Consider the following 13,657-nt stretch of genomic DNA (forward strand, 5'->3'; position numbering starts at 1 on the left):
GTAGACAGTGAAGGGGGCACAACACTTTAGACATCGGTGCCAGCAGTCGGGACTGTCAGTGTGTTGCTGTTCTAACATGGCTAAAGCTTCATCACAAACGCTAATTCTTGACAGATGAAATTGAACAAGAGAAAAATGAGCAAAAGGACATCGAGCATCACATGAAGGGCTTGAAAAATGACATGTTGCGTCTGAATATGCTGCTCAGCAAACAGTCAAGCTCCAAGGAACAATTGGCGCAGCATAACCAACTGATGGAGAGCGAGTTTATGCGATCTCTGCGGGTAAGTACCAGTAGAAGCGCATTGCTAGGTTAAGGTGCAGAATTAAAGTCTAAATGATTCAATTTTTTTTTTTTATTTTTTTTTTAGGAGGCAGAAAAAGAGTCAATAGAAATGCAAGAGAACCTGGAAAACGTACAGGAGGAGAAAGAAAGACTTCTCTATAGCCTGGTGGAAGCTGAGTGAGTGTGGACGGTGGTGAGGGTGCTTCGTAATGAGCCAGCATGCACCAAGTCACTGCTGCTTCATCCAATCGCTATTAGTCTTATGCCTTTCCCCTATCAGTGCCTGAGCAATATGTTTCTTTCAGCTCCAGTACTGTGCTAAGGTGTTCTGATATGGTCCTGACTTGGTTCTGCCCACCTACCATCTACCACATGCCTTGACTTTGTGCCTGTATACCATTGACAATGTACTTTCCCTGTCCTGAAATCTGCCATGTTTTTCCCCTACTGACTTGGTACCATGAATCAATGTCTCAAGACCATCCAGAAGATGGCTGTTGCTAACAGAGTCTGCCACATGGGTAGCAACTTGGAGACTCCCTGTGGGATTGTCCATATCTCTTCTCTGGGCTTAAAGGGGTTGTGCCCAGTATAAAAAGTTATTCCCTGTCCACAAGTGTATCTTAAAAAGTTTTTCTTCTGTTCACAAATTATCTAGCATTGCCAATGTCATTCATCAGGACACCAATCAAATAAAGCGTTGTGATCATTCAGACAAATGTCAAAACGATAGGAAAATTCTGATAAAACGATTTTTTAACACGTTCCTGCAGCATGGCCCCTGAAACAGAAGATTCATATTTACCTTCTGTATGCCGTTCCAGTGGTCCACACTTCCTCCAGTCTGGCTGGCTATGGGCATGGTCACATGTACTGCTCCAGCCAATGACTGGCTTCTGCGGTGATGTGGTCTCAAGCAGCACATCACCGCTGAAGCCAGTCATTGGCTGGAGCGGTGCATGTGACTGTGCTCATTATGACCAGACGGATATAAACAGTGCAAGGACTGGATGATGGCGACAGTGGAGGCGGCACGGACCACCGGAGCGGCGTAGAGCAGCATCTTCTGTTTCTACTTCTAGTTTTTACTGGAAAACCCCTTTAAGGCCTATTGCAAAATTGCTTCATTTTTAGAGGACTAGAGAAAATAAAGAATGATTGTGAAGGTGGACATTTAAGTCATTCAGATGGTAGCGTTTTATTAGAAAATGCAGCCCGTGTAAGATGGAATACCGCCCTCGGTCTCTGTGCTAGTGTTGTTAATATTTGTCTATTTTATGTCTTTATTTTATGTTTTTATCAGGCATCAAATCATGCTGTGGGAAAAGAAAATTCAGTTGGCAAAGGAGATGCGTAATGCAGTGGACTCCGAAACTGGCCAAGGAGAGATCAGAGCCATGAAAGCCGAGATCCATCGCATGCAGGTGAACAAGAGGCTTGTAGCAATGCTTTTCTTATGAGCCCACACAACAATTCACTTCTCCCAAAAAATGTAATATAGACCGGCCAATATACACTGCTCAAAAAAATAAAGGGAACACAAAAATAACACATCCTAGATCTGAATTAATTAAATATTCTTCTGAAATACTTTGTTCTTTACATAGTTGAATGTGCTGACAACAAAATCACACAAAAATAAAAAAATGGAAATCTAATTTTTTAACCCTTGGAGGTCTGGATTTGGAGTCACACTCAAAATTAAAGTGGAAAAACACACTACAGGCTGATCCAACTTTGATGTAATGTCCTTAAAACAAGTCAAAATGAGGCTCAGTAGTGTGTGTGGCCTCCACGTGCCCGTATGACCTCCCTACAACGCCTGTGCATGCTCCTGATGAGGTGGCGGACGGTCTCCTGAGGGATCTCCTCCCAGACCTGGACTAAAGCATCTGCCAACTCCTGGACAGTCTGTGGTGCAACGTGACGTTGGTGGATAGAGCGAGACGTGATGTCCCAGATGTGCTCAATTGGATTCAGGTCTGGGGAACGGGCGGGCCAGTCCATAGCATCAATGCCTTCGTCTTGCAGGAACTGCTGACACACTCCAGCCACATGAGGTCTAGCATTGTTTTGCATTAGGAGGAACCCAGGGCCAACCGCACCAGCATATGGTCTCACAAGGGGTCTGAGGATCTCATCTCGGTACCTAATGGCAGTCAGGCTACCTCTGGCGAGCACATCGAGGGCTGAGCGGCCCTCCAAAGAAATGCCACCCCACACCATTACTGACCCAATGCCAAACCAGTCCTGATGGAGGATGTTGCAGGCAGCAGAACGTTCTCCACGGCGTCTTCAGACTCTGTCACGTCTGTCACATGTGCTCAGTGTGAACCTGCTTTCATCTGTGAAGAGCACAGGGCGCCAGTGGCGAATTTGCCAATCTTGGTGTTCTCTGGCAAATGCCAAACGTCCTGCACGATGTTGGGCTGTAAGCACAACCCCCACCTGTGGACGTCGGGCCCTCATATCACCCTCATGGAGTCTGTTTCTGACCGTTTGAGCAGACACATGCACATTTGTGGCCTGCTGGAGGTCATTTTGCAGGGCTCTGGCAGTGCTTCTCCTGTTCCTCCTTGCACAAAGGCGGAGGTAGCGGTCCTGCTGCTGGGTTGTTGCCCTTTTACGGCCTCCTCCACGTCTCCTGATGTACTGGCCTGTCTCCTGGTAGCGCCTCCATACTCTGGACACTACGCTGACAGACACAGCAAACCTTCTTGCCACAGATCGCATTGATGTGCCATCCTGGATAAGCGGCACTACCTGAGCCACTTGTGTGGGTTGTAGACTCCGTCTCATGCTACCACTAGAGTGAAAGCACCGCCAGCATTCAAAAGTGACCAAAACATCAGCCAGGAAGCATAGGAACTGAGAAGTGGTCGGTGCTCACCACCTGCAGAACCACTTCTTTATTGGGGGTGTCTTGCTAATTGCCTATAATTTCCACCTGTTGTCTATCCCAGTTGCACAACAGCATGTGAAATTGATTGTCACTCAGTGTTGCTTCCTAAGTGGACAGATTGATTTCACAGAAGCGTGATTGACTTGGAGTTACATTGTGTTGTTTAAGTGTTCCCTTTATTTTTTTGAGCAGTGTGTGTGTGTGTGTGTATATATATATATATATATATATATATATATACATATACACAATAAGAGCGGCACTGCACCAGATTAAGAAAAATAGCAAAAAAATGCAAAACCTAAAAAAGCAAAAAAAAAGGGTGCACGCCACCAGAAGGCAGAATCCAAGTCCTCACCAAATTCTAGATGAACACAGAGGAGGCAGCACTCCAAAAATAGTGCTTGAAAATTGCTGCATATAGCCAGCTTCGCTGAGATCCCGCACCTGCGCACTCAGTCCATCGTCCGGCGCAGGCGCACTGCGATGCCCATTCCTTGTACGGCATCACAGTAATTAATCGCAGTGCGCCTGTGCCGGACGATGGACTGAGTGCGCAGGCGCGGGATCTCGGCGAAACAACAAGTTAGTAGATAGGCGGTCATAGGGAAAGGATGGGCGAGCGGAGGGAAGGACGGGGCGGGGGGAAGCGAAGAAAAGGCTGAGCTAGCAGGGCACCTACGGGGGTAACGCTGCCCCTGGGCACTTGCGAGCCCTCATTTGCATATGCTACAAAGATGTTTTTTGCCGGTTTTATAAGTCCAGGATTGAAGCATGCTTGAAAGCTATGGGAAGGGTTACAAACGTGAAATGCTGATGACAGACTCCCTTTGAATAAGTGTTTATGACCTCTTAGTAAATTAGAGATAAGGGTTATTAGATGACCGGCACAAAGTGAAAGTAAAAAGTACGATTCACACAGCTAGACAAACAGAACGGCTCAATATTTTTAATAAAGGCCAATAGAAAAAATGATTTTTAGCCCAAAATAAGTAAAATGCAATCCTAAAAAAAAAATGCCTCGGAAGGTGTACATAGCCTTTAAATATAACATCCTAGAAAACCCCTTTAAATCTTTTATTTTGTATTGTATTTTTGTAATATTTAGACTCCATATTGATGTATTGCAGTAAAGTCCAATGGGGATAGGAGGTACTGTAGAAATGAGTGGTAAGCCACATACCATGAATTATGATAACCCTACTGAATGTATATTTGTGCCGGTAGGTGCGATACGCTCAGCTGATGAAACAACAGGAGAAAATGATCCGTGACATGGAAGCTGTTGTATCTCGAAGAGAAACAATTACGATGCGGGGTAAAAATCAGACAGAGAAGGACAAAAAGCACATGACAGCGAATGATTTTCATGGGAAACTACAAGAGCTAAGGAAAAAAATTAAGGAAATTGTAATGGTAAGACAATAAGTTTGAAGGGTTAGTCTAAAAAATTTGATATGTGGTTGGAATTGTTATGGGGGCAAAGTGGCCGGGTCAGTGGTCTGTTATTAGGATATGAGGCCACTCACTGGTGGAGATACATCAGAGTCACATGTCTGGAAGTCATTGGGCTTCAGAGGGATGTAAGGTATCAGAGGCAACCTGTCAGGTCATTTTAGCCACCTACGGCGACACCATGCCACAATAGATGACCTGGCAAAGTTCTCAAACATGGCTCCGTGTGTATTTTTAGAAGCAGCAAAATCAATAAAATCTAATTTTAAAATCGCATTGAAAAATTTGCTGCTTGCTGGAACAGGGGTCCAAACCATCCCTTCCAGCCGTGATTGACATCCCCCAACCACTAGCCCTCACTGCTAGCCTTCTCGAAATTTCAGGCATGTGCTGTTGCCTTTTACTCCCCGGACAGTGAAGTGTATACAGCTTCACCGCAGTATGGCGCATGCGCAGGTTTAGGGTTTGTGCACATGAACATTTGTGTTTGATTGTAATTAAACATTTAGTATAGCCACTGAGTTTTTTACTGAAATCTATCTGTATAGCGCCACCTGCTGTTTGCTCTTTTACGAAATCCTTTGTCCTGCTCACTAACATGGAAGCACATGTTCAGTTCAGTCCTTCAGCTGCCACCAGCTTTACATTAATCATAGGATAACCCCTTTCAGCTGAACATGGGGAAAAATGAAAGTGAAATAATGGTCTGGTCTCTCCATTGCATAGAATACAGACGAGTGTAACAACACCATCTCTGACCTGGAAGACTCTCAGGAGACGCTCAGTGCGGCTATCTCCGAAAAACAGCACCATATCTCCAGCCTGAAATTAGACACCAGCTCCATGGAAAACGAAATTGAGCAACTACAAGAAAAGAAACGTCAGGTAATGTTATGTTCTGCATATTTTTCAGAGCAGGGCTTCCCAGACTTTCTCTGCTCGGGGCCTCACCAGTGAAGAAATACTACCACGCAGCACCAAATACTACCACGCAGCACCTATATTACTAAACACATGGAATGCACATAGTACACCCTAGCAACGCCAATTACCACAGCGCTGCACAAAGTATACCTCCAGAGGCCTCAGACAAATAACACAGTGCAGCATCACTGGAAGCAGTATTCCCTTTTCCAATCCCTCCCTTACTGGCAACAGTGTTGTCTGCCTTCCCACCCCTGTCTCATTAGCAGCATTATTATCCCCCTCCCCACCCTTCCTCCACTGGCAGCAGCATTGTTCCCTTTGTCACCCCTCCCTCATTGGCAGAAACATTGATCAGCCTTCCCAACAGTCCACTACTGGTAGCAGCATTGTCCCCCTTCCCACACCTCCGCCACTGACAGCAGAATTGTACTCCTTCCCACACTCCCACCACTGGCAGTAGCATTTCCCCCCCCTTCCTACCCCTCCCCTACCAGAAGCAGCATTCAGTTCTTTCCCACCCCTGCCCCAGTGGCAGCAGATTTCTCTTCCAAACCATACTTTCTCCTAATGGCAGCTAGATCACCATTTTCTCACCTCTCTACCTTTGGCAGCAGCATCAGCATGGAAATCTGTATGGATTTTCTTCTTGTGAACCTGCACCCATGTGCAGGTACCCATAATCCAATGTGCATTTTGGATTAAAGGATTATTTTACCTAACTTCTACTTCTGTTGCATGCTGTTGCCAACCTCGCATGGGTCCCACCGGACAACGTGCACCAACCCTGAATATTAGTGCTGCTCAGACATCACTCTGCTCTACCCCTCCTAGACCGGTGATGCCGCAGATTGTAGGGACTGTCAGTAGTGTCTGCTTCTCTGCAGACTCCCACTGAACTTCTCCCAGATACAAGCCCTGTGCATTCCTGGTCATGAGACCATGTTATCACCACAGGTCCTTCACTCCTAGCCATGGAACTGCACTGATAATGATGCGCCGCACTGTTTTAGATGGATCATTAATGGTAACACTGAGAATTTTCCTTTCTGTTTCCCATCACATTAGAACCTATCACAAATTGTGGCCTTTCAGACTCGTACGAAGCAATTGCACGCCGTGAAGGAAGGCAAATACGTTCCAGTTTTCAGCAGCCCACAGGCATTGGAAGCAGAGCAGCAGAAACAAGAAAGCCGCATGCACACAGTCAGCACCATCATTCACCAGATCCAGCAGGAGTATCCGCAGTACCAGAGCTTCCTGCATAACATAAGCCTTGCACTGGAAGCAAGGCTTGGGACCCAGGAAAGTTCTACAGAGAGAGCACCATGAATCTTTACGCCTTACTTAACTGAAGAATGTTAATTGAAGAATGTAACCTAAATATTCTGGTAATGAATAAAGGATATATTAATTGAAATATAAAACCCAGTGCCGCCCATTAGAGATTATATCTTTCTGGATCTTTATAACAAATAGGAGATAATTGCATATAACATTTAGGGCAAAAGAGGTCTAATAGGTTTAACCAGCCACTACCTTGTAATTACAGTGGAGCTGAAAGAGCACTTCAGGTCTGCCCTGTCATCGGTCTAGTTATGCCTGTTAACAAATTGAATATAATTGATGTGAATATAATTGGGGTTCTCTGGTCCCATAATTAAGTTTGTTAAACAGGTTGAATCTCAATATCCGTACCTGAAATAAATAAAATAAAATATAAAAAAATAAAGCCAATCTATTATGGAGCCTCACCACACACAATAAATGCTTGAAGTATAAAAATGGTAATGATGGTAGGGATAAACCTCTCCTCATCCCTTCTGGACGCTATTGGAAGACTCCCTACAAGGATAATAACGTCAGCAGCTGGAGTCACACCTAAGAATTATATTAGCTGAACTATGAGATGTGAATTTGCTTGTTTTTTCCATAGCATTTTCCGATATCAGCAGATTTCAGTAATTACAGGTCCAAGAACTAGAACCTTAGCCCATTGAGTTGCAATCCAGACATGGACGCCACTTCAGCAGGGAGGCTGTTGAACCTCCACATCAGAGGAGGAACCAAGACCATCCATCTGTGCACACCAACCAAGTGAATCCAGTGGAGCACTTGGAGAAGGTCAGGAGGGTTGCAAAGAACCAGCAACCTATTCTGATATGTCACAGAGAGGTAGAACAGGGAGCCCCAGCTATTCTGGACTCCTGTAACTTCACAAGTTAGGGCTTGAGAGTAGAGAGATGCTGAGGAATCCTCTCTGTCAATTTGCAGAGAGATTGAGGACACTAAAGATAATTAACAAAGCTTTATTCTCTGTAGCTTACAAATAATGCCCCGAGATCTGAGACCACATTGTTTAACCTAAGTATACTAAAGGATGGCAATAAGTAAAGGAAGAAGAATCTCCAAAAATTTCATTGAACAGTTTCTTCAGGGTCTCAGGCAAAGGTGAGCAGTATCTGGAAGCCCTCTCACAGTAAAATTGTTTCTTCTCTGCCATGACTCCAGGTCCTCCACAGCCAAGGTCAGAGATTGAAGGGTGTTAGATTGGGAGAGCACAGTCACCTTGAGAGAGCTAAACTCTCTAGTTAAGGCTTCCTCCACAGTAGCAATCTTTAACTGAAGAGTTGAGATTTTGTGTGGAGGGTGGCGATTTCAGACCACCATGATTGCACCAGATGTTGGACTAATGATTTTAAGTCACCTTTAGAGAGGAGTAGAGACATAAACTTCTGAAAGTAACGATCTTTACTACCCGTACATTCTGAAAACCCTCACCCATTGACCAAAAAGTAAAGACAGGGGAGGGTGGGTTTAGTAAAGAGACCCTGACACAAAAGAGAGGGAGGACCTGGAGAGTCACCCTCCAATGTTTGAGGAGCAAGCCACTTTATGAGATACGCCAGAAGGCTAGGGCTGTACTTTGGTGTCATGGCCTCAAAGTAGATATTGGCCAGGATAGTAAAGAAGCATGGCTGTCACTGACTGACTCACCAAGTAGGACCAAATCCCATGGGGACTCCACAGCAGATGTTGACTGGTCAGGTGTAAGGAGTTCTTGAGTTGGCAGAGCATGAGGCAACACTGTGTGGATCACCCAGAGATCTAACCTCAGATAATGGCAGTCTCGAAAACATGTATCTTGGAACTGCTGGGACATGAAGTCCAAAGGTCAAGAAAGGAATCCCGCACAATATGCATCCATAAAAGAGTTTATTTTCAAAGCATTAAAATGCTTTGAGTAGCAACTTTGTGCTTTTATCGAGAAAACTCGCAGGTTCCTTTCCTGATCTTTGGAATGGAGGAGGCAGGCTTCACAGCATCCTCACTCTGTTTCAGCAATGAGAGCAGGGACGAAAATTAGGCCTCATCCACCTCCGTGACCCATGTACCGCTACAGGATCAGGACTGGTAGGTACCCGTCAGTATGGACTATGCTGATTGCCTTTTTTTTATTTTTTATTCTTGACCATTTTTGCATAATAAAAATCATAATGGCAAAAATAAAAACACTCAAAGATAAGTGGTAAAATATCATTAAAGTCTTTAAAACACAAAAAGGGAACTCAACCCATCTTAATATGGCACCCCTAAAACGAGATTTTTGTGGACTCACCTATAAAATGTCTTTCTCGCTTAGTTCATTGGGGGACATAGGACCGTGGGTATAGCTGCTGCTGCCACTAGGAGGCGACACTAGGCTGAAAAGTGTTAACTCCTCCTTCGCCGGCTATACCCCCTCCAGCCTGGAGAGAGCATATCAGTTTGTGCCCAAGGAGTAGGAGTAGGAGAAAAAACATACAGGAAACAAACCATAACACAACTAATGCCAGTAGGACCGAACCATAACTGAGGACCCTACCGGCCCACCAACCGGCAATAATATAAAACAATAGGTGGAAGCTGTGTCCCCCAATGAACTAAGCGAGAAAGAGATTTTACAGGTGAGTCCACAAAAATCTCATTTTCTCGCTCGTATCATTGGGGGACACAGGACCGTGGGACGTTCCAAAGCAGTCCACGGGGAGGGAAGAACCACACTCCCATGGAAAACGTCCTCGGGGAAGCTTAAGACACTGCTGCCTGCAAGACCTTGCGGCCCAGAGCAGGGTCCGCTGATGCAAAAGTATGCACCTGGTAAAACTTGGTGAACGTGTGCAAGGAAGACCAAGTCGCTGCCTTACACAGCTGTGAAGCGGAAGCATGGTGGAAACAAGCCCAAGAAGCGCCCACCGCCCTGATCGAGTGGGCCATGATACTGAGGGGCAGTGCCTTGCCCCGGGAGCGGTATGCCTCGGCAATTACCAAACGAATCCACCTGGCAATCGTCACCTTGGAGGCTGCCACTCCTTTGCGAGGACCTTCAGGAATAATGAATAGAGAGTCCGTACAGCGGAACGAACTAGAAATGGATAAGTAAATCCTCAGAGCCCGAACCACATCCAGCTGATGGAGAGCTTGCTCCCTAGGATGTGAGGTAGAGGGGCAGAACGAAGGGAGAACAATGTCTTCGATGACATGGAAGGCAGAGACAACCTTCGGATGAAAAGAAGGTATCGGGCGGAGCACTGCCTTATCTTGGTGCAGAATTAGTAAGGGCTCCTTACAAGAAAGCGATGCTAATTTCGAAACGCGCCTGATGGATGTGATTGCCACCAGGAATGCAACCTTCCAGGAAAGAATACCGAGGGAATCTACGTCTAGAGGCTCAAAAGGAACAGATTGGTTGGAACCAAGAACAAGGTTCAAGTCCCAAGAGGGCAAAGGGTGGCGATAAGGAGGGACGGTGTGAGCCACCCCTTGTAGAAAGGTCTTAACCGGGGCCTGTTTTGCTAAAGGACGCTGGAAAAAAATTGACAACGTCGACACCTGACCCTTTAAGGAACTAAGAGCAAGACCCAAATCCAGACCCGATTGCAGAAAGGAAAGGATAGTGGTAAGTGAGAAGCGCAGTGGAGGGAAGCTACGTTTCACACAGAAGCGCAGAAAAGACCTCCAAGTTCTATAATAAATTTTGGATGACGCTGGTTTCCTGGCTTTAATCATGGTGTGAATGACCTTGTCAGGGAAACCTTGCTGCTTCAGAATGGCAGTTTCAACAGCCACGCCGTCAAACGTAGGGACTCTAAATGCTGGTGGAAGACAGGTCCCTGGGAGAGAAGATCGACTCTGAGCGGAAGAGGCCACGGCATGTCTCCTAGAAGGCGGATGATATCAGTGTACCACGCACGACAGGGCCAATCCAGAGCGATGAGAATCGTCTGGATGCCCTCCATCCTGACTCTGCGCAGGACTCTGCGCAGGAGGGGAAGAGGAGGGAATATGTACAGTAGAGAGAACCTGTCCCATGGTGCCTCTATTGCGTCTACGGCGCACGCCTGGGGATCTTTTGTCCGAGAGAAGAAGGTGGGAAGTTTGTGGTTGAGTCTGGATGCCATCAAGTCCACCTCCGGTCGACCCCAACGGAGACAGAGTCGAACACCTCCGGGTGCAGAGACCATTCTCCTGGGTCCACGGTCGTCCGACTGAGGAAATCTGCCATCCAATTAAACACTCCCGGAATGTAGACCTTCGATAGAGCTGGTACATGTGTCTCCGCCCACTGCAGGATTTTGGCCGACTCCTCCATCACCGCTTGACTGCGGGTTCCCCTTTGGCGATTGATGTAAGCCACCGCCGTGGTGTTGTCTGACTGGATCCGAATCGGCCGGCCCCTCAGGAGAGGGGTCCAATGGAGAAGGGATAGATAAATGGCCCAGAGTTCTAGGATGTTGATGGGCAGTTTGGACTCTGACTGAGACCATACGCCTTGGACTGTCCGGGCCGGGAAGACTGTCCACCCCAACCGTGAAGACTGGCATCGGTGCTAATGACCGTCCAGGAGACTGGGAGAAAGGATTTCCCCGAATCCAAAGTTGGGGCCGAGAGCCACCACCTGAGTGTCGAACGCACCCTTGGGGACAGGACGATGTGACTGTCCAAGGATTCCAGCGACTTGTCCCAAGACGACAAAATTGCCCGTTGAAGGGAACGGGTGTGAAATTGTGCAAACGGAACTGGCTAGAAGAAAGCGACCATTGCACCCAAGACCTGCATGCAAAATCGGATTGACTGGTACAGGCGCCGGAGGAGAAGACGAACCAAACGCAGAAGGGCTAGCCGCTTGTCCCGAGGGAGGCGAACTAACACTGCGGCCGTGTCGAGGATCATGGCCAGGAAAGTGATCCGCCTGGTGGGACGTAGGGAAGACTTCTGGAAGTTCACCAGCCAGCCAAAACGTGCCAGGGTATCCAGAGTGATACTTAGACTGTCCTCGTTCTGACCGAAGGTCGCTTCTTTGACCAGGATGTCGTCCAGATAGGGAACTAGGGTGATACCCCTGGTACGAAGAAGGGCAAGGAGAGGAGCGAGCACTTTTGTGAAGACTTGCGGTGCCGTCGCCAAGCCAAAGGGAAGCGCATTAAACTGGTAGTGATGGGGCCCTACTACAAAGCGGAGGAAGCGCTGATGCACCGGAGCAATGGGGACATGTAAGTATGCGTCCTGAATGTCTATTGAAGAGAGGAATTCGCCCCGCTCCAGTGAAGCAACAATGGAGTGAAGGGACTCCATTCTGAAGTGTTGAATCTGGAGGAACCGGTTCAGCAGCTTGAGGTCCAGAACCGGGCGAACGGATCCTTCTTTCTTGGGGACGACAAATAGGTTTGAATAAAACCCTGTGAATTGTTCCTCCCGGGGAACCGGAGAGATCATACCTCGAGCAAGGAGAGACCGAATTGCCTGGAAAAAGGAGACGGCCCGCCCTGAATCTCTGGGTGGCAGGGACAGAAAGAATCATTCCGGAGGAGGGGAAGCAAACTCGATCTTGTAACCAGAGGTTACGTGTCACGGTAAGACAATTACCTCTCCCAACTGGTTCAGGACCCGACTAGAGGGACGGCCATACTGGACTTAGTATTAACCAATAGACCTGACAGAACAACAGACGTGCAGGTTGGGGGACACCTGGGAAATAGTGACCATAAAGTAATAACCTTCCAATTATCATTCAAAAGAGCGTTTCTACAGGGAGGAACAAAAATACCAAACTTCAAAAAAGCTAAATTTAGCCATTTAAGAGAGGCCGAAGGCCTAACTAAATGGGATAAAGTCCTCACAAATAAAAATACAGCCACAAAATGGGCTATCTTTAAAAGCATCCTAAAAGCTCATTGTGAGAGGTACATACCGTTTGGGAATAAAAGGTTAAGGAACAAAAAGAAACCAATGTGGATAAATAGAACTGTAAAGAAAGCAATAAATGACAAAAAGAAAGCATATAAAACACTAAAACAGGAGGGTAGCACGGAAGCACTGAAAAACTATAGAAAAAAATAGAACCTGTAAAAAACTAATAAAAGCGGCCAAACTAGAGACCGAGAGATTAATTGCCAAAGAGAGTAAAACTAACCCTAAAATGTTCTTCAATTATATAAATGTTAAAGAGTATAAATCTGAAGGTGTAATGAGGGGGGATTCGCAGAGAGCGACGAGGAGAAAGCAAAGCTGTTAAATATTTTTTTCTCCAATGTATTCACTGAGGAAAATAAACTGTCAGATGAAATGCTGAATGTTGAAATAAATTCCCCATTAAAAGTGTCCTGTCTGACCCAGGAAGAAGTACAACAGCGACTTAAAAAGATCAAAATAGACAAATCGCCAGGACCGGATGGCATACACCCCCGTATCCTAAGGGAATTAAGTAATGTCATAGCCAGACCCTTATTTCTGATATTTGCGGACTCTATACTGACAGGGAATGTCCCACAGGATTGGCGCATGGCAAATGTGGTGCCAATATTCAAAAAGGGTCCAAAAACAGAGCCTGGAAACTATAGGCCGGTAAGTTTAACATCTGTTGTGGGTAAACTGTTTGAAGGTTTTCTGAGAGATGCTATCTTAGAGCATCTTAACGGAAATAAGCAAATAACGCCATATCAGCATGGCTTCGTGAGGGATCGGTCATGTCAAACAAATTTAATCAGTTTCTATGAGGAGGTAAGTTCTAGACTTGACAGCGGCGAATCAATGGATGTCGTGTATCTGGA

General features: G+C 46.3%; 2 protein-coding genes across 3 annotated transcripts in view; both read left to right on the top strand.

The window, feature by feature from the left end:
* The window catches only part of CCDC40 (coiled-coil domain containing 40), a 42,079-nt gene extending 35,081 nt beyond the window's left edge, over positions 1 to 6,998 (top strand). For both annotated transcript variants that reach the window (XM_040435110.1, XM_040435112.1), the window contains 6 exons: positions 115 to 284; positions 372 to 463; positions 1,590 to 1,710; positions 4,416 to 4,604; positions 5,370 to 5,528; positions 6,636 to 6,998. In XM_040435110.1, the coding sequence (XP_040291044.1) occupies positions 115 to 284; positions 372 to 463; positions 1,590 to 1,710; positions 4,416 to 4,604; positions 5,370 to 5,528; positions 6,636 to 6,899 (995 nt within the window). In that variant the 3' untranslated portion in view covers positions 6,900 to 6,998. The remainder of the gene's footprint in view (positions 1 to 114; positions 285 to 371; positions 464 to 1,589; positions 1,711 to 4,415; positions 4,605 to 5,369; positions 5,529 to 6,635) is intronic.
* A 4,669-nt stretch (positions 6,999 to 11,667) lies between these two features.
* Positions 11,668 to 13,657, top strand: part of LOC121003349 (lysosomal alpha-glucosidase-like) — a 60,839-nt gene continuing 58,849 nt past the window's right edge. Inside the window, exon 1 of the mRNA XM_040435117.1 lies at positions 11,668 to 11,684. The gene's annotated coding sequence lies outside the window, so the exon portion shown is untranslated. The remainder of the gene's footprint in view (positions 11,685 to 13,657) is intronic.

The sequence above is a fragment of the Bufo bufo genome, chromosome 6, assembly GCF_905171765.1.
Source record: "Bufo bufo chromosome 6, aBufBuf1.1, whole genome shotgun sequence".
Taxonomy (NCBI): domain Eukaryota; kingdom Metazoa; phylum Chordata; class Amphibia; order Anura; family Bufonidae; genus Bufo; species Bufo bufo.